General features: G+C 53.6%; 2 protein-coding genes and 1 long non-coding RNA gene across 8 annotated transcripts in view; 2 read left to right on the forward strand and 1 right to left on the reverse strand.

The window, feature by feature from the left end:
- The window catches only part of itchb (itchy E3 ubiquitin protein ligase b), a 31,116-nt gene extending 26,493 nt beyond the window's left edge, over positions 1–4,623 (forward strand). For 3 of the 4 annotated variants that reach the window (XM_060053275.1, XM_060053276.1, XM_060053289.1), the window contains 7 exons: positions 427–560; positions 778–918; positions 1,517–1,637; positions 2,098–2,202; positions 2,454–2,550; positions 2,735–2,807; positions 4,070–4,623. In XM_060053275.1, coding sequence (XP_059909258.1) covers positions 427–560; positions 778–918; positions 1,517–1,637; positions 2,098–2,202; positions 2,454–2,550; positions 2,735–2,807; positions 4,070–4,169 — 771 coding nt within the window. In that variant the 3' untranslated portion in view covers positions 4,170–4,623. Of the gene's footprint in view, positions 1–426; positions 561–777; positions 919–1,516; positions 1,638–1,731; positions 1,864–2,097; positions 2,203–2,453; positions 2,551–2,734; positions 2,808–4,069 lie in introns of those variants that run through there. The other variant, XM_060053280.1, reaches the window with a different exon arrangement.
- Positions 4,624–5,485: 862 nt separating this feature from the next.
- znf341 (zinc finger protein 341) lies at positions 5,486–19,583 on the reverse strand. Of its 3 annotated transcripts, none has more exons than XM_060053258.1 (16): positions 19,310–19,583; positions 18,867–18,977; positions 18,167–18,354; positions 16,935–17,084; positions 15,814–16,116; positions 15,079–15,250; positions 14,521–14,611; positions 14,097–14,187; positions 13,144–13,336; positions 12,707–12,990; positions 11,993–12,201; positions 11,389–11,485; positions 11,161–11,293; positions 9,571–9,682; positions 9,403–9,473; positions 5,486–7,518 (listed from the first exon to the last, which is right to left on the reverse strand). In XM_060053258.1, exons 1-16 carry the CDS (start codon positions 19,338–19,340, stop codon positions 6,863–6,865), a joined length of 2,892 nt encoding a protein of 963 aa, XP_059909241.1. In that variant the 5' UTR covers positions 19,341–19,583; the 3' UTR covers positions 5,486–6,862. The 3 variants fall into 3 exon arrangements, with proteins under 3 accessions (XP_059909241.1, XP_059909233.1, XP_059909251.1); XM_060053250.1 differs by having other exon boundaries at positions 14,521–14,614; XM_060053268.1 differs by lacking the exons at positions 16,935–17,084; positions 18,167–18,354; positions 18,867–18,977; positions 19,310–19,583 and adding an exon at positions 16,767–16,827 and having other exon boundaries at positions 14,521–14,614; positions 15,814–16,495.
- LOC132458957 (uncharacterized) lies at positions 9,679–11,247 on the forward strand. Its single transcript, XR_009526056.1, has 3 exons — positions 9,679–10,260; positions 11,008–11,043; positions 11,152–11,247. It is a non-coding gene; the product is annotated as an uncharacterized LOC132458957 (long non-coding RNA).
- Positions 19,584–19,636: the final 53 nt, after the last annotated feature.

Below are 19,636 nucleotides of genomic sequence, written 5' to 3' on the forward strand. Positions count from 1 at the left end.
TCTCGCACCCATGCGGGGGGATGGGCCTTTGTAGGAATTTGGCAAATTGTTTACTTTTAGAGTGTCTTGCAGAGTGACTTGTAGAGTGACTTGTAAAGTTTATTGTAGAGTGACTTGTAAAGTGTCTTGACCATTAGCTAGTGGAAGCTTACGTTAGCGCACTAGCGTTAGGTTTCAGCTAACGTTAGCGCGCTAGCGTTAGGTTTAAGCTAACGTTAGCGCGCTAGCGTTCGGTTTAACCTAATGTTAGCGCGCTAGCGTTAGGTTCAAGCTAACATTAGCATGCTAGCGTTAGGTTTAAGCTAACGATGAGGCACTGGCGTTGAACGTATCCAAGCATTAACCTTAAGGCGTCTCGCTGGTGTACCAACGTTAAAGTGTGCCGGGTGCATTAAGCGTCTACCTGCGTGCGTTCCCCCTCGCCAGGCGCTGTTCCACGGCAAGTTCATCGACACGGGCTTCTCGCTGCCCTTCTACAAGCGCATGCTGAACAAGCCCTGGGCGCTGAAGGACCTGGAGTCCATCGACCCCGAGTTCTACAACTCCCTCATCTGGATCAAGTAGGTCCCCAACGCAGCCGGTCTCCTGTTTGATAGTGTTGGTGGTTGATAGTGTGTTAGTGGTTGATCTGTGGAGAAGTGTTAGATGATGATGATGTGTTAGATGATGAGGATGTGTTAGATGTGTTAGATGATGAGGATGTGTTAGATGATGAGGATGTGTTGGATGATGAGGATGTGTTAGATGATGTGTGTGTGATGATTCTGCGCTCCTCAGGGATAACGACATCGAGGAGTGCTGTCTGGAGATGTACTTCTCGGTGGATAAGGAGATCCTGGGGGAGATCACCACCCATGACCTGAAGGAGGGGGGCGGAGACATCCAGGTCACCGAGGAGAACAAGGAGGAGTACATCAGGTGAGGCTCTCTCTCACTCTCACTCTCACTCACCTTCTCTCACTCCCTTTCTCTGTTTCACTCTTTCACCCCGTCGCTCTTACCTCACTCACGTGTGTGTGTGTGTGTGTGTGTGTGTGTGTGTGTGTGTGTGTGTTTCTGTCTGTCCCTGTGTGTGTGTGTGTGTGTGTGTGTGTGTGTTTCTGTGTGTGTGTGTGTGTGTGTGTGTGTGTGTGTGTGTGTGTGTGTGTGTTTCTGTGTGTGTTTCTGTCTGTCCCTCTGTGTGTGTGTGTGTGTGTGTGTGTGTGTGTGTGTGTGTGTGTGTCTGTCTGTCCCTGTGTGTGTGTGTGTTTCTGTCTGTCCCTCTGTGCGTGTGTGTGTGTGTGTGTCTGTCCCTGTGTGTGTGTGTGTGTGTGTGTTTCTGTCTGTCCCTCTGTGCGTGTGTGTGTGTGTGTGTGTGTGTGTGTGTGTGTTTCTGTCTGTCCCTCTGTGTGTGTGTGTGTGTGTGTGTGTGTGTGTGTGTCTGTCCCTCTGTGTGTGTGTGTGTGTGTGTTTCTGTCTGTCCCTCTGTGTGTGTGTGTGCGTGTGCGTGTGCGTGTGCGTGTGCGTGTGCGTGCAGGCTGGTGGCAGAGTGGCGTCTGTCCCGGGGCGTGGAGGAACAGACCCAGGCCTTCTTCGAGGGCTTCAACGAGATCCTCCCCCAGCAATACCTGCAGTACTTTGACGCCAAGGAGCTGGAGGTAGGGGGGGGCTCCAGGGGTTTCATTACCTGTGTTGTCCAGGTGATGTGTGTTGTGCAGGAGATGCCGTGTGTGTGTGTGTGTGTGTTCCCAGGTGATGCTGTGTGGTAATAGTGTGTGTGTGTCTGTGTGTGTGTGTGTTCCCCAGGTGATGCTGTGTGGTAATAGTGTGTGTCTGTGTGTGTGTTCCCCAAGTGATGCTGTGTGGTAATAGTGTGTGTGTGTCTGTGTGTTTGTGTGTCCCCAGGTGATGCTGTGTGGTAATAGTGTGTGTGTGTGTCTGTGTGTTTGTGTGTTCCCCAGGTGATGCTGTGTGGTAATAGTGTGTGTGTGTCTGTGTGTTTGTGTGTTCCCCAGGTGATGCTGTGTGGTAATAGTGTGTGTGTGTGTCTGTGTGTGTTCCCCAGGTGATGCTGTGTGGTAATAGTGTGTGTGTGTCTGTGTGTGTGTGTGTCCCCAGGTGTTGCTGTGTGGTATGCAGGAGATCGACCTGGCCGACTGGCAGAGGAACACGATCCTCCGTCACTACGCCCGGGGAGCAAAGCAGATCAACTGGTTCTGGCAGGTCGGCAGATACACCACCTCCACCTTCTAACATCTGCACCACCTCCACCTTCTAACTTCTGCAAACATCTGTAGATTACATCCAGAAGCAGTGAATTAACGTGTGTGTGTGTGTGTGTGTGTGTGTGTGTGTGTGTGTGTGTGTGTGTGTGTGTGTGTGTGTGTGTGTGTGTGTGTGTGTGTGTGTGTGTGTGTGTGTGTGTGTGTGTGTGTGTGTGTGTGTGTGTGTGCGCGTGTGTGCGCGTGTGTCAGTTGATGAAGGAGATGGACAACGAGAAGCGGATGCGGCTGCTGCAGTTCGTGACGGGCACCTGTCGTCTGCCTGTGGGGGGCTTCGCCGACCTCATGGGTGAGTCCCCGGACACGCCCCCCCCCGCCCGCTCTAAAGGGGGCGGGGCCAAGAGAGGAACACACCTGGCTCCGCCCAGAAGTTTGAACCTTGAATTTGCTGGGAAAGCTGGAACATTAGAGGGAATGTCGCGGGAGAGTTTTGATGTGACGTTGTTTGTTTGTGACTCTCTCGTGATGTGCAGGGAGCAACGGCCCCCAGAAGTTCTGCATCGAGAGGGTGGGCCGGGAGAACTGGCTGCCCAGGAGTCACACCTGGTAGGTAGACGTTTTCTACACTTTAACCACAAGTGAAGTACCATTAACAACCCATGGGTTAGAGAGTTTTGTAGGTTTGAGAGTTGTAAAGAGAAAACAGTAAAGAGCAGACGGGACAGAAAATGAAAACAACCCAAAAGTATCCTCCTTCTCTCCTCCCTCCCTCTCTGCTCCTCCCCCCTCCCTCTCCCTCCTCCCTCCCTGCTCCACCTCCCTCCCTCTCCCCCTCCCTGCCTCCCCCCTCTCTGCCTCCTCCCTCTCTGCCTCCTCCCTCTCTGCCTCCTCCCTCTCTGCTCCCCCCTCCCTCTCCCCCCTCCCTCCCTCTCCCTCCCTCCTCCCTCCCTCCCTGCCCCCCCCCTCTCCCTCCCTCCTCCCTCCCTCCCTGCCCCCCCCCTCTCTGCCTCCACCCTCCCTCTCCCCCTCCCTCCCTCCCTCTCCCCCCTCCCTCCCTCTCCCTCCCTCCTCCCTCCCTCCCTGCCCCCCCCCCTCTCCCTCCCTCCTCCCTCCCTCCCTGCCCCCCCCTCTCTGCCTCCACCCTCCCTCTCCCCCTCCCTCCCTCCCTCTCCCCCCTCCCTCCCTCTCCTCCCTCCCCTCCCTCCCTCCCTCCTCCTCCCTCCCTCCCTCTCCCCCCTCTCTGCCTCCACCCTCCCTCTCCCCCCTCCCTCCCTCTCCCCCCTCCCTCCCTCTCCTCCCTCCCTCCCTCCCTCCCTGCCCCCCCCCCTCTCTGCCTCCTCCCTCTGTATCTCTGATATTGGACGGAGAGGTTTGACCCCTGATGTCATCGCCCCGGGGTTGGTGTTCTCACCATGGACCCATGACATCACTGGTCCGACCTTTCCCCAATTGTTCTGGGAAACACACTGAGTGGATGTTTCGCAGAGCGAGATTACATTTTTTACATTTGCATTCAGGGCATTCAACAGAAGTTTTTATCCAGAGCGACTTACAATAAGTATATTTGTCTGAAAAACGATATATGGCTGTCGGCACAGTAAGGATGTCTATAGAACCAAGTGCTAAGCACTAACAATCACTAGGTTAACCCGTTCCCTGTGTGCAGCAAAGATAGCTAGGTCAAGATGCTACACAATGAGTACTGTTTTTAAGTGCAGGACGTCCAACACACAATAAGGGGGTACACCGAGTGAGTGGCAGGTTCCTGTCCCGCAGTGGGGAGCCTCTAGGGGGGGGGGGGGGGGGGGTGGACCTCGAGGTTGACCCTGGACCTCGAGGTTGACCCTGGGTGTGTTTGCGGTCCTCAGCTTCAACAGGCTGGACCTGCCGCCCTACAAGAGCTACGAGCAGCTGAAGGAGAAGCTGATGTTCGCTATCGAGGAGACGGAGGGCTTCGGACAGGAGTGACCCCCCCGCACCCCCCCGCACCCCCCCCGCCCCCCCCCCCCACCGCCCACTGGAGGAACACCGCGCCCCCAAGCCCGGGCTCGTGTTTTAAATCAGGGAGCCTATCGGACAGTAGGCGTGTGTCTGTCCGTCTGACCGTCTTGTCAGCTTGTGTGTGTGTGTGCGCGAGTGTGTGTGCGTGTGTGTGTGTTTGTGTGTGTGTGGAGGGATCGAGTCTGTCCTAATAAACAACAGGGTGGTCCGCTCCTGTCGCTGAATGTCCCCCAAAGTCTGCATGGACCCCCCCCCTCCCGCCCCCCTTGTGACATCATCAAAAAGGGACAGTGTCAGGCTGTCCAACGATGGACTCTTGATGCTGTGCGACGATTGGATCCCCGCTCCGGGCTCCGTCCTCTGATTGGCCGAAACTGAACGGAGAGAGACTTTGGAGTGAACCCAGTTTCCTGTTTCCTGTTTTGATCAAATCGAATCAGAGAGAGAGAGAGCGAGAAAGAGAGAGAGAGAGAGAGAGAGAACTTGAGACTAAGAGAGACCCATTGAGAGCGAACGAGAGAGAAAATCGAATCTGTGAATCAGTCGGCCCAGAGAAGACCCCATTGGCTGATAAGCCGTAGATGGAGGGAACGGGGGTGTGTCTTAGACGGGCCCTAGTTTTATAGGGCTGCTGGGCCACGCCTCCAAAGAGTACTGAAGTATTCAACACAAGGCGTCCCTTCTTCATTTATCTCTTGTGGTTGTAGAGAGGGTGGGGGCGGGGGTGGGGGCAGCTGACTGAGGGACAGTGCCTTGGGGGAGGGAGGGAGGGAGGGAGGGACGGACGGACGGACGGACGGAGGGGGCGGGGGTTGGCAGGGAAAGGAGGGAATGGAACCCAGGTTGTCCGTGGTGGTCACTGTTCGGGCGGTGAGGTCATCACTCGGAGCGGTGATGTCATCCCCCCGGAGTGGTGACATCATCCGTGTCCAGCCTCAGTACCTGGTACGGGGTTCATATTCCACACGGGGTTTAAGATGCGGTTATGAACGGTGCCCTGCAGTCTGTCGTGGGTTCGTAGAGCAGAGAGGCGCGGCCTCTGGGCAAACAGGAGACTGGTTGAAGCCGGATTGCACGTTGTGTGTTCGCCCGGCGGTAGAAACCAGACCGGTTTCAGGCCCTCATTCACCCGCTCATCCGGCCTGCTGACGGAGACGTGTTCTCCCCGTGAAACGAGACGGCTTCGCTGCGACGCTTCTGGTGTCAGCTAGCGCCGTGAGGACCGCCGTACACCAGGTGCACTCTGGGGGATTTTAAGAGGGGATTTTTTCTTTTTAAGTCAGTCGTTTTTTAAAGGGACTTATTTCCTCTCTGGGGGACATGCACAGGTCTGAGGGTCCCCCTAGCTGCATGATGGACCGATCCGCTCTCCAGCCACCGGCCGGTCGGAATGTACCAACTGCTGGGCTGGTAGGGGGATCTAGATATCCACCGTACATCTGGGTAAACTGGGAATTCTCAGTTGAGAATTCTCAACTGAATTCTCAACTGAAATCTCACCGGAACTCTCGTCTGAAATCCCAACTGAATACCCAAAGAGAAATCCAAACCGAAATCCCGACTGAATTCTCCCCAGAATTCCCAACTGAAATCCAAATAGAATTCCCAACTGTATTCCCAACTGAAGAATCCCAGGGAGGTGACAAAGTGCATCAACCATGGAAATAGGATAGTTTCTGGCACATCCCCCCCCCCCCCCCCCCCTCCCCAACCAGAAGAAGAGGGTTCCCCGGGGAACCCTCTGGAACTCTCTGGAAATGTACCCGAGAACCCGAGCTGTATATTACAACAAGATGTAAATGGTGTTGATAACAAGATAAATTTTCTTTTTGTAAAGGCACGGTTTTAATATGAGCAGGTTACGCCCCCACCTTCCTGTATGATTTATGATGTACATGATGGATGTGTAATATAGAAATCGCTCACCTTAATAAATTAAATCTACATGTTTGTGGATTCATTCGTCCTTCATTCGTTCGAGTGTTCATTCGTCTAGGTTAGTTTAACGTTAGTTAAACTAGTAGTACTGATGTGATGTATAGGTTTGTTAACTTTACTGGACACATGAGGCAGACCTTATTTTAGACTTAAACTACAAATGTCTCCATATGCCTTCACGACTCCAAGTAAGCTTAACATTTGCATCTTTTTAGTTCAAGCAGCACGGAATAATTTGTGCCACTTGCTATTATAGCAGTACCGATTTTTTTTAATGAAACTATAACTGATTAAGTAAGGATATCAATATTTTTTTTATGCAACTGGTAGGCCGATCTATCCATCCTACATTGGGGTGGAAACAAAGTGCCACTTGTGATTTCACTAATGTTTTTTTATTTTTTTAAATGGTTTGTAATGGCTCGTCAACATCACACCTGGTGGTAAAATCAGAGCCCTTTACAAGGTTATACTAAAACGTTCATAGCGCCTGGTGAGATATTAGATGATGAAAGATCACGTTTTAGCAACATGGATCTGTGTGGGTCTTAGTTAAAGACTATCAATTGAAGAGAATAATTAAACTTTAATTAATTCAATAACTGACAGCAGTTTTCAATAAAAGCGTTTTAATTTAAAACAAATTCAGCCGGGCAGCTTATATCTCAGACATCTTGCTCAGCAGATGATTCCGGTAGAGAAAAGGGGTCAAAGTTCACGTGTCACATACAGAGCTGCTGGAAGCTGACGGTGTCATCACCGGGCGTCGCCCCTAGCCCCGCCCCTCCCTTTGTCCGCGCCCGCATGGCGTCCTGGGGGACATCGTCTCTCGCCTCCTCCTCGTCCTCCGCTAAGTTCTCCTCCTCCTCTTCCTCCCCGCCCCCTTCCATCTCAGACTCTTCATCACCCTTCGAACCCTCATCCTCTTCCTCCTCATTTTCTCCCTTCTCTATCATCACCCCCTCCTCCTCCTCCTCGTCTTCATCCTTCTCCTCCTCGTCACTCGGCTGCGGGGGTCCCTTCTCCTCGCCGTCGGCCCCCGGCCCCCCTTCGTCGCTGCCGCCCTCTTCCTCACTGCTGCCCTCCTCCTCACTGCCGCTGTCTTTGTCGCTCCCGCCCTCTTCGTCGTCGGCGTCGGCGTCTGCGCCCCGCCTCCTGGGCCGGCCCCGCCTCCGGCCCCGCCCTGGGGGGCCCCTCCCCGGGGCGGGGCTGGAGGCGGGGCAGACGTGGGCGCGGTAGTAGTTGCTGCGGGTGAAGCCCTTGCGGCAGGTCAGGCAGCGGTAGCGGTAGTTGTCGGTGTGCGACTGCTGGTGCTCCAGCAGGTGGGCCCGCCGGCTGAACTTCTTCTGGCAGAACAGACACTTGTAGGCCTTGATGCCTGCAGGGGAACAGAGTCAGTCACAACAGACACTCGTAGGTCAGAACAGACACTTGTAGGCCTTGATGCCTGCAGGGGAACAGAGTCAGTCACAACAGACACTCGTAGGTCAGAACAGACACTTGTAGGTCAGAACAGACACTTGTAGGTCAGAACAGACACTTGTAGGCCTTGAGGCCTGCAGGGGAACAGAGTCAGAGTCACAACAGACACTCGTAGGTCAGAACAGACACTTGTAGGCCTTGATGCCTGCAGGGGAACAGAGTCAGAGTCACAACAGACACTCGTAGGTCAGAACAGACACTTGTAGGCCTTGATGCCTGCAGGGGAACAGAGTCAGAGTCACAACAGACACTCGTAGGTCAGAACAGACACTTGTAGGCCTTGATGCCTGCAGGGGAACAGAGTCAGAGTCACAACAGACACTCGTAGGTCAGAACAGACACTTGTAGGCCTTGATGCCTGCAGGGGAACAGAGTCAGAGTCACAACAGACACTCGTAGGTCACAACAGACACTTGTAGGTCAGAACAGACACTCGTAGTTCAGAACAGACACTTGTAGGCCTTGATGCCTGCAGGGGAACAGAGTCAGAGTCACAACAGACACTTGTAGGCCTTGATGCCTGCAGGGGAACAGAGTCAGAGTCACAACAGACACTTGTAGGTCAGAACAGACACTCGTAGTTCAGAACAGACACTTGTAGTTCAGAACAGACACTTGTAGGCCTTGATGCCTGCAGGGGAACAGAGTCAGTCACAACAGACACTTGTAGGTCAGAACAGACACTTGTAGGTCAGAACAGACACTTGTAGGCCTTGATGCCTGCAGGGGAACAGAGTCAGAGTCACAACAGACACTCGTAGGTCAGAACAGACACTTGTAGGTCAGAACAGACACTCGTAGTTCAGAACAGACACTTGTAGGCCTTGATGCCTGCAGGGGAACAGAGTCAGTCACAACAGACACTTGTAGGTCAGAACAGACACTTGTAGGTCAGAACAGACACTTGTAGGCCTTGATGCCTGCAGGGGAACAGAGTCAGAGTCACAACAGACACTCATAGGTCAGAACAGACACTTTTAGGCCTTGATGCCTGCAGGGGAACAGAGTCAGTCACAACAGACACTCGTAGGTCAGAACAGACACTTGTAGGCCTTGATGCCTGCAGGGGAACAGAGTCAGTCACAACAGACACTCGTAGGTCAGAACAGACACTTGTAGGCCTTGATGCCTGCAGGGGAACAGAGTCAGTCACAACAGACACTCGTAGGTCAGAACAGACACTTGTAGGCCTTGATGCCTGCAGGGGAACAGAGTCAGAGTCACAACAGACACTCGTAGGTCAGAACAGACACTTGTAGGCCTTGATGCCTGCAGGGGAACAGAGTCAGTCACAACAGACACTCGTAGGTCAGAACAGACACTTGTAGGCCTTGATGCCTGCAGAGGAACAGAGTCAGAGTCACAACAGACACTTGTAGGTCAGAACAGACCTTGATGCCTGCAGGGGAGATAATGAGATGGTGGGTCAGAACAGCCCTTTGGAGGGCAGGACAGACACTTGTAGGGGTACGGTACCCCCCGAATTTTACACCAAGGTGTCATTTTAAGCCATTACTTAATCTATCCGCAGGCGACATCTCAAAGACAGAGGAGGGGGTGTCCACATACATGTATGAAGGACAGCCAATATATTTATATAAAGTAACTAGGCGGGGGGAGACAGGTTTTTGACATCATTATTATTAAAAGGTATGTGACCATTTGTCTTCAGGTCTCAGGTCTGCGCAGCTCTTTAACAGGTGAGCTCTAGCCTGCAGCATTCTAACCTCTGCCTTACATTAAATGTACATTCTGTATCTCCTGCTGGCTCTCCACTCACCGGAGTGGGACAGGATGTGGGCCTTCAGCTTGTCCGGTCGGTTGAACTCTTTGGTGCAGCCCACGTGCGTTCTGAAACAGTAGAGCGTGTTTTGTAACGACAGCGGATCCCTCGTTGGACAGAAGGCGAGACGCATCACAGAGGGGGGTGGGGGGGGGGGGGGGGCACCTGAAGGGACACTTGTACTTCTTGAAGGGCTCGTGGATCAGCATGTGTCTCTTCAGCTTGTCCTTCCTGTTGAAGGACGCCTGGCACAGCGTGCAGCTGAAGGGCTTCTCCCCTGGAACACAAGAACATGTTTAACCTCTGTTTTTCTTTTAATCCTAGTCTGTCTTATTGTATGTCTGTTACATAGTTTTGATAGGGTAATATGTAAAGCGTCTTAGAGTACCATATGAAGCGCTACATACATTTCATTCATCATTTTTATTAGTATTAGCACCTCCGGGGTCACCTTAAAACACCTTAAACATCCTTACAGCACAATATGAGCGCCTTAAAACCTCCTGAGAGCACCTTCAACCTCCTCAGAGCACCTTGAACCTCCTCAGAGCACTTTAAACGGCCTTCAAGCTACTTCAACCTCCGTAGGGCACCTTAAACCGCCTTAAACATCCTTCCAGCTCAGTAAGAGCTCCTTTGAATCTCCTTAAAACATTCTAAGGGCCTTTTCGCCGTCTCCAAGTACTCGCAGTTGTTTTAGAGTGCCTTTCAACCCTTTAAGGCTAAAAACTTGAGGGGAGATCTGGTTTCAAGACTGGGGAACTAAGGTCCCAGGCCCCCCTCCCAGAGTGTAGGTCTGATTCAGACGGGTGGAGGTGTTTAGACCTGTGTGTAGGTCTGGCTCAACGGGTGGAGGTGTTCAGGTGGGTGGAGGTGTCAGACCTGTTTGTATGGCTGGAGGTGTTCAGGTGGGTGGGGGTGTTCAGGTGGGTGGGGGTGCCAGACCTGTGTTTATGGGTGGAGGTGTTCAGGTGGGTGGGGGTGTTCAGGTGGGTGGGGGTGTTCAGGTGGGAGGAGGTGTTCAGGTGGGTGGGGGTGTCAGACCTGTGTGTATGGGAGGAGGTGCCAGACCTGTGTGTATGGGTGGAGGTGTTCAGGTGGGTGGGGGTGTTCAGGTGGGTGGGGGTGTTCAGGTGGGTGGGGGTGCCAGACCTGTGTGTATGGGTGGAGGTGTTCAGGTGGGTGGGGGTGCCAGACCTGTGTTTATGGGTGGAGGTGTCAGACCTGTGTTTATGGGTGGAGGAGTTCAGGTGGGTGGAGGTGCCAGCCCTGTGTGTATGGGAGGAGGTGTCAGACCTGTGTGTATGGGAGGAGGTGTTCAGGTGGGTGGGGGTGTTCAGGTGGGTGGAGGTGCCAGACCTGTGTGTATGGGTGGAGGTGTTCAGGTGGGTGGGGGTGCCAGACCTGTGTTTATGGGTGGAGGTGTTCAGGTGGGTGGGGGTGTCAGACCTGTGTTTATGGGTGGAGGTGTTCAGGTGGGTGGGGGTGCCAGCCCTGTGTGTATGGGAGGAGGTGTCAGACCTGTGTGTATGGGAGGAGGTGTTCAGGTGGGTGGGGGTGTTCAGGTGGGTGGAGGTGCCAGACCTGTGTGTATGGGTGGAGGTGTTCAGGTGGGTGGAGGTGTTCAGGTGGGTGGGGGTGCCAGACCTGTGTTTATGGGTGGAGGTGTTCAGGTGGGTGGGGGTGTCAGACCTGTGTGTATGGGTGGAGGTGTTCAGGTGGGTGGGGGTGTTCAGGTGGGTGGAGGTGCCAGACCTGTGTGTATGCGGATGTGCAGCTTGAGGTAGTGCTCCGTCTTGAAGGTCTTCCTGCAGGTGGGGCACCTGAAGGCCCCCCCGAGGCCGTGGGTGGGCAGGTGGCGGCGGAAGTAGCGCTCACTGGGGAACACCTGGAGACCCAGGGGGAGGGGGTTAGAATACACACACACACGCACGCACACACGCACGCACGCACGTGCACGCCCACACGCACACACACACACACCTTGGGACACTGGGGGCAGGGGAAGCTGTGTGTGGCGGTCATCAGGTGTTGCTCCAGGCCGGCCTGGGTGGAATACTTGGTCTGGCACTTCATACATCTGACCACAAGGGGGAGACAAAGCAAAGGCTTATAAATCACAGCAAATTTGATGACGTTGTGTTGTGATTTTTATCAAATGAGGATAAACAGATGCTGTCAGCATTCAGCCCATATTGTGGTCTTGCTGCATTTTGAAATTGCAATTGATAGAATGGCATTTAAAAATCTATTAGATTGTCAGATGAGTTTCTGTGGTCACTACCATTAAAAACAAAACCACAATTATAAAACTATTGAGTTGTAACGGTTTGTAATTGGGTTTTAATGCAATGTGCGTACAATATCAAATGTCTGTATTTTTTTTAATGTTTTTTCTATAAATGAGTTGCAACCTTCAAGTACATTTCAGAGGCGAAAATGGCGATTTTGATTAATATTAATGTATTGTGCAGCCCTAACGCAGTGTGGGCGTGGTTAGGCTCAGAGTGGGCGGGGCTAGGCTCAGAGTGGGCGGGGTTAGGCTCAGAGTGGGCGGGGTTAGGGTCGGAGTCGGGCCGGGGCTGACCTGTAGACGGGCGTCTCCTTGCGGGAGCCCTGCTGTGGGCAGAAGCAGTGGGAGTACTGGTGCACGCCCAGCTCGAACAGCGACGGGAACACCTTGCTGCACAGGTGGCAGCGGTAGGTGAGCTGCTCCTGGTGGGAGCGGATGTGCTCCAGGTACGAGTCCAGCTGGTTGAAGGTCTGGAGGCACGTCTTCAGCACACACCTGTACACCTGGTGGGCGATAGGACACGCCCGTTTATAACACACACACACACACACACGCACGCACGCACCTGTACACCTGGTGGGAGATAGGACACACACACACACACACACACACACACACACACACACACGGTGGGATATACAACACACCTGTTTATAACAAACACACACACACCTGTGTACCTGGTAGGATATACAACACACCTGTATATCAACACACACACACACCTGTATACCTGGTAGGACATACAAAACACCTGTCTATATCACACACACACACACACACACACACACACACACACACACACACACACACACACACACACACACACACACACACACACACACCTATTAAAACAATCACCTGGGAACACCTGATAATACACACATTTACATCTAACACATACACCTTGGATGACACACATAATAACACACACCTGTACACCTGGTAGGACCCCCATATTTGACCCAACACACACCTGTGCACCTGGTGAACGGCGGTAGAGCTCACCTGCTCCTCCTTGTGCTGGGTGCGGTGGGACTTGAGCTGGAAGTAGCTGGTGAAGGTGCTGCTGCAGAACTGGCACTGGTAGGAGCGGTCGATCACCACCACCTGCTGCTGCGGGCCCGCCGGCTCACCGCCCGGCTGCTTGGTCCGGGGGGGCGAGGGCGGCGGGGCCAGAGGGGGCGGGGCCACCGGAGGGGGCGGGCCACGTCCGCAATCCGAGGTCTCCGCCGTCCGTGAGTCCGCGGGGTCGCTCGTCGCGTTGACCTCCGACCTTTGCCCGATAGGTTCTGTGCACGTTTAGTAGAGGAGGGTCAGAGATCGGAATACAGGCTCACAAAATCCCAGCTAAAGGGTCAGAGTGTAGGGCTGTCTGTGATTGGATGTTCAGAGGTGTTCCTGTCACCTGATTTGCTCTTATTGGTCAGCTAAGATGACGTCACCTGTTCTACTTTGTTCCTCCTCCTCCTCTTCCTCCTCCTCCATCTGTGATTGGCTGTTCTGCTGCTCCGACTGCTCCTCTTCCTGCTGCTGCTGCTTCTCCACGCCCTCCTCCTCCTCATTGGTCGACACCGGCACCACCTTGACTGTGATTGGCTGCCGAGACACCGAGGCGTCCATGCCCAGTGGCCACACCTTTCAGGGCGGGAACAGATGGTATTAGTGGTCCAGTAAAGAGAACTTTTAAGTGGGTAGGATTTAGTAATGTTACTTTCACTTTAAGTCAAGTTGATAGTATTTTTATTAGGGATCGACCGATACCGATTTTTTAGGGCCGATACGATACCGATATTTTTTCATCAGCCTTAGCCGATACGCCGATACTGATTTTCTTGAGCCGATTTTTATTTTATTTTTTTAAAGGAACATTTATTGAACTTCAATATAAAAAACAATATTTAACAAATAGTAAAAACAGGTGAAGTAGAACAAGTAAGAACAAGTAGATGAACAATATTTAACAAATATTAAAAACAGGTGAGGTAGAACAAGTAAAAAAAAAAAAAAAAAACGGCGAAAATCTGCCGCGTATCGGCCGATACGATACACGTAAAAACTGCGAATATCGGCCGATAATATCCCTAATTTTTATACGTCTTGATCCCAGCTCCAGTCCCAAAGAGCTTCTAAGGCCTGTATTATGCAGAATTGTCTATGTTATTATTATTATTATAAAGGAAAGGCAAGGAAATTCCTCTCCGAGATACAGACGGAAGGAATACAGAAGAGGAACAGGCACATGCACGTACACACAGTACACTAATATACACTCACCACAAAACTCAACGTTAAATACTATACTACAGCTAACTAAATACACAGCACTTGTGCGGCTGCATGTGCTCCTTCCCCAGAGGTTGTGTTTGTGCGCGTTTGTGTGCGTGTGTGTCAGTACCTTGTGTGTCTGCATGTGCTTCTTGACGTTGGACTTCTGGGCGAAGGCACGCCCGCACACGATGCACTGGAAGGGTTTCTCTCCGGTGTGGCTGCGGGCGAGGAGCGAGGAGCGAGGAGCGAGGAGCGGAGGTTTAGTGACGATATACTACTGGGAAGATTGTTCACCGGTTCGTTCAGCAGACACTTTTACTGTATAAATGACTAACAGTGGATTATTTTAGGTTAATATTTAGTAGTTTCTTGGGCCTTCCAGGTCAGGAAGATGCAGGTAGGGATTAGCATATTTAGCTCAAGGTACGACCGCCAGGCCAGACATTGGGGATTCAAACCCGGAACCTATGAGCGGGGAGTCGATACCCTAACTACTACACTCTCCTGCCCCCCAACAATGATCGGAGTTATTGATACCGTAAAAGTAATACCTTCTGATGTGTTGCTGGAGGTCAAAGTTCTTGGCGAAGATTTTGTCGCAGAAGTTGCATTTCAGTTTGTGCCCTTTTCCTTTCAGCTGGTCTGCTGGCGGAGAATAGGAGTGTTATAGAGCTAGATTAAACCGACAGGAGTGTTATAGAACTAGATTAAACAGACAGGAGTGTTATAGAGCTAGTTTAAACAGACAGGAGTGTTATAGAGCTAGATTAAACAGACAGGAGTCTCATAGAGCTAGTTTAAACAGACAGGAGTGTTATAGAGCTAGATTAAACAGACAGGAGTGTTATGGAGCTTAGTGTTTGTTATGCAGAACTTTTGTGACTCCTACAAACTCATCCTTGCACATTTTGTGATGTTCATTCAAATCCGAGTGAGTGTGTGTGTGTGTGAGTGAGTGAATGAATGCATGTGTTTGAGTGAGTGAGTGAGTGAATTAATGAATGTGTGTGTGAGTGAGTGAATGAATGCATGTGTTTGAGTGAGTGAGTGAGTGAGTGAGTAAGTGAGTGAGTGAGTGAATTAATGAATGAGTGAGTGAGCGTGCCCACCGGTGCCCGCTGGCTCGGGGGTCTTCTTGGTGCCGCGGGGCCTCTTGGCCAGCAGGTCCAGGTCGGGGAGGCTGGAGGTCACGCTGCAGGCCGCCGTCTTGCTGCCCTGCTTCCCCGGGCTGTAGACGGGGGCGGCGGGGAACGACTGGCTGCCCACACACTGGCTGGGCACCTGTGGGGCGACACAAGGGGCCTGGTGTGAACCTGAGAACCTCCTCAGAGATCCTAAAGAACCTTTAAAGAACCTTTAAATCTCTCTCTCTCTCTCTCTCTCTCTCTCTCTCTCTCTCTCTCTCTCTCTCTCTCTCTCTCTCTCTCTCTCTCTCTCTCTCTCTCTCTCTCTCTCTCTCTCTCTCTCTCTCTCTCTCTCTCTCTCTCTCTCTCTCTCTCTCTCTCCTCCTCCTCCTCCTCCTCCTCCTCCTCCTCCTCCTCCTCCTCCTCCTCCTCCACCCCCCACCCCCCACCCCCCCCCCCCCCCCCCCCCCCCCCCCCCCCCAGCAGCACCCATTCTCCCTGTCTCTCTCTCTCTCCGTCTCTGTCTGTCGTCTGTCTGTCTGTCTGTCTGTCTGTCTGTCTGTCTGTCTGTCTGTCTGTCTGTCTGTCTGTCTGTCTCTCTCTCTCTCTCTCCCTCTCCCTCTCCCCCCCCCCCCCCTCCCCAAAAGCTCATGTGACCCAGCAACAGGAAGTGCAGCATCCGTTCTCCCTGTCCCTCCTTCGCCTCTCTCTCTCACTCACCTGGACCGACTGGAACGGCTGCAGGCCCAGAGTGTGTATCTCCGCACCGCCACCCCCGGCCAGCGGGGGCAGCGTGCTGTACACCTGCACCTGCACCGCGTTGTGGGCGTGGCAGGCGGGGACCTGCAGGGAGAGGGCCTGCTGGGACGGCTGGCTGGGCGGCAGGGCGTGACTCTGCTGCTGCGTCTGGGGGTGGGGGTGGGGGTGGTGGGGGAGGTGGTGGTGGTTGCCGTGGTGATGGTGGTGATGGTGGTGGTGGTGCTGGAGGTACGACACGCCTGCCGCGTGCATGCTCACGTTGCTCTGGGGAGAAGGTCAGAGGTCACAGGTCACATTGGGTGGATGGGTGGGTGGCACATTGGATGCGGGCGAGATATGAGGAAGCTGTTGTCCTGGCAACCATAAGAAGCCATCCCTCGCATTTCATTGGGGACTGTATCTTAGCCCTGATTGGGTGATCACCATCTGTTACTGTTTTCAACGCTGTAGGCTTCTATCGCGAACGTGTTTCAACATGAGGCACACACCTCACGTTGCAACACACCTCACGTTGCAACACACAAAAAGGCCCAACTTGGGCCTTTTTGCCTGAGATGGAACCAGCAACCAGCGGGGTGTAGGTGTGAGTGGGTCTGCACTGTGGCTCAGGGTTCTCCGGACCCTGGCCCCCTCCCCCCCTCACCTGTACAGGCGCGGGCATGGCCCCCGGCCCCTCCCCCCCCTCACCTGTACAGGTGCGGGCCTGGCCCCCGGCCCCTCCCCCCCCTCACCTGTACAGGTGCGGGCATGGCCCCCGGCCCCGGCCCCTCCCCCCCCTCACCTGTACAGGTGCGGGCATGGCCCCCGGCCCCCCCCCCCCCTCACCTGTACAGGCGCGGGCATGGCCCCCGGCCCCTCCCCCCCCCTCACCTGTACAGGTGCGGGCATGGCCCCGGCCCCTCCCCCCCCCTCACCTGTACAGGTGCGGGCATGGCCCCCGGCCCCTCCCCCCCCTCACCTGTACAGGCGCGGGCATGGCCCCCCGGCCCCTCCCCCCCCCTCACCTGTACAGGTGCGGGCATGGCCCCCCCCCCTCACCTGTACAGGTGCGGGCATGGCCCCCGGCCCCTCCCCCCCCTCACCTGTACAGGTGCGGGCATGGCTGCCATCGGCTGCTCGATGGAGGTGAAGGCCGAGATGGCGGACAGCAGCACGTCGTCGCTGACCAGCACGTTGCCCTGCACCAGGGTGTGGGTCAGGGGCGACGGGGGCACGGCGATGTAGGTGGACACCTGGGGGAGCCACCGACAGACACGCGGAGACACGGACGCACGGAGACGCAGACACACGGACACACGGACACACGGAGACACGGACACACGGACACACGGACATACAGACACGGACACACGGACACACGGACACACGGACACACGGACACACGGACACACGGACACACGGACACACGGACACACAGACACACAGACACACAGACACACAGACACACAGACACACAGACACACAGACACACAGACACACAGACACACAGACACACAGACACACAGAGACACAGAGACACAGAGACACAGAGACACAGAGACACAGAGCATCAGTCCGCAGTCATGTAAACCTCTTCAAACCTCATCATATTCAAGTTTGGCTTCTCTGCTAATGAGTCATTCAGACACTTTAACTCAAAGCGACTGGCAGTGATTCTAGATCATTCTCGACAGACCTGAAGGAGCACACAGGCTTTAGGGGCGTTCTGCACTAGCATGACTTTAGCTAGGTTGAGCCCTCTGACAGCTGTGCAAGATAAATGTCGTGACATTTACAATTAGGGCATTTAGCAGACGCTTTTATGCAAAGCGACTTACGTCAGTTAATACGCACATTGACACACCGACGGCAGAGTCAACCATGCAAGGTGACAGCCAGCTCGTAAGTCTTGCTCAGGGACACGTCAACACTCAGCTAGGAGGAGCTGGGGATCGAACTAGCAACCTTTCGGTTCCAAGACAACTGCTCTACCTCCTCCTGACCTAAGCCGACCCATTTAGGGCATTTAGCAGACGCTTCCATCCAAAAGAGACTTGCAACGTTTCATACACACATTCACACACCGACGGCGGGGTCAACCAGTCAGGGTGAGGTGTCTCGCTGAGGGACACCTCGACACTCGGAGGAGCCGGGAATCGAACTGGCAACCTTCCTGTCACAAGTCAACCCGCTGTGCCGCCGTGAGCCCAGAGGATGAGTCTCCTCCACAACAAAAACCCTCATCCAACCGCTGATACGTAAAGACCGAGGCCATGGCCGACGTCACCGAGGAGGACCACCCCACCCGGTAGCTCCGCCCCTGGGCTGGGCTCACCTGGCGGTTGGAGGGGGGCTGAGGCCCGCTGCTGACGGGGGGGCCGGGGGGGTAGGCGTTGGAGGCCAGGGACACGGTGGAGAGCGAGGGCCCGGCCGGCTGGCACTGCTCCCTCTTGTGGGTCATGAAGGCGGGCAGCGAGTTGAACTGCTTCTTGCACTTCCCACACAGGAAGACGTCCTCGTCGTCTGCGGTGAGCACGGGAGGCCGTGAAGAGACAGGGGGCGGGGTTTAATGAGGTGTCACCACAAAGAAGGCGGGGTTTGATGAGGTTCCAACCCAAAGAGGGAGGGGTTTAATAATGTGTAATCAAAAAGAGGGAAGGGTTTAATGAGATGTCAACACAAAGAGGGAGGGGTTTAATAAGATGTGTTTTGTTCGTCCCGGGCGTCTGACAGCTGTCAGCTCGAAAGGTCCCAGATTAAAACACTACCCTTAATAAACCATGGGTTTTGCATTTAAGATCCTGACTGCAGCAGTTCTCAAATAAATACTGATTAATTCCCACGTTTTTTTTTCAAAGAATTCTGGTTGTGTCACCGCAAAAGAAGTAGCACTGTCCTGGGTTAATCCTGTCCCACCTTACGTGGTTTTGTTTTGATTTTGTAGTCAACGCTCAACAACGAGCTTTGGTTGGAGTGTGGAGCCTTCAGATACTTCCAACGCTCAAACGTCTCCGTGCTCTATAGGATGAACGTACCCATGGACTGGATGACGGGTGGCCCCGAGACGTTCTGGTTGTTGGGGTCGGACACACCTCCCTGGCCGTCAAGGAGAGACTGGACCGCCAGCACCGTCTGGTTGTCCATGCCTGGCACCGACACAGAGGAGCAAGGAGAATGTATAATCCAAGGGACATTCTCCATACTTGATTATCCAACAATCCGTCACGCTGCAAACTACTATTAACTATAATGTAATATTTAGCGAACATATTGATCGAACCTACTGTGGAAAAATAGTGGCATGAAGCATAGGGCAACATGTCTATTTACATTGGTAAACACCCCATATTGAAGAGCTATACACTGAGGACTGACGTTACATTGACGCCCCCTGCAGCGCCACACGTTGATACTACGATAACGGAAATTGCAGAGATTATGATGACGCGATTTGACATTTCAAGCAAATTATTCCTACCTTCGAGCACCTCGAATATTGCTTGCGCCATTTTCCCGATCTTCTGGTCGGGTTCTGCACTCGATGAGGAGGTCTAGGGGGCGGGGAGATGTCAGGGGCCTAGGCCAATCCCAACACTGAGCGATACCGATCCGATGGTTGCCACAGAATGTAGACTTGACATATTAACAATCGCACATTTTAGTATGGTGCATAGTTTAATGAATAAACGTCGATCGAGACGAGGGATTTCGAGGACAACGTTAAGCGAGTTAACCCGTTTCCAACCAACCGCTCCGCCGCGGACTCGACTAGTCTGGCCTTTAACTGACAGCTCTCGGGCCCAAT

The sequence above is a fragment of the Gadus macrocephalus genome, chromosome 1, assembly GCF_031168955.1.
Source record: "Gadus macrocephalus chromosome 1, ASM3116895v1".
NCBI lineage: Eukaryota > Metazoa > Chordata > Actinopteri > Gadiformes > Gadidae > Gadus > Gadus macrocephalus.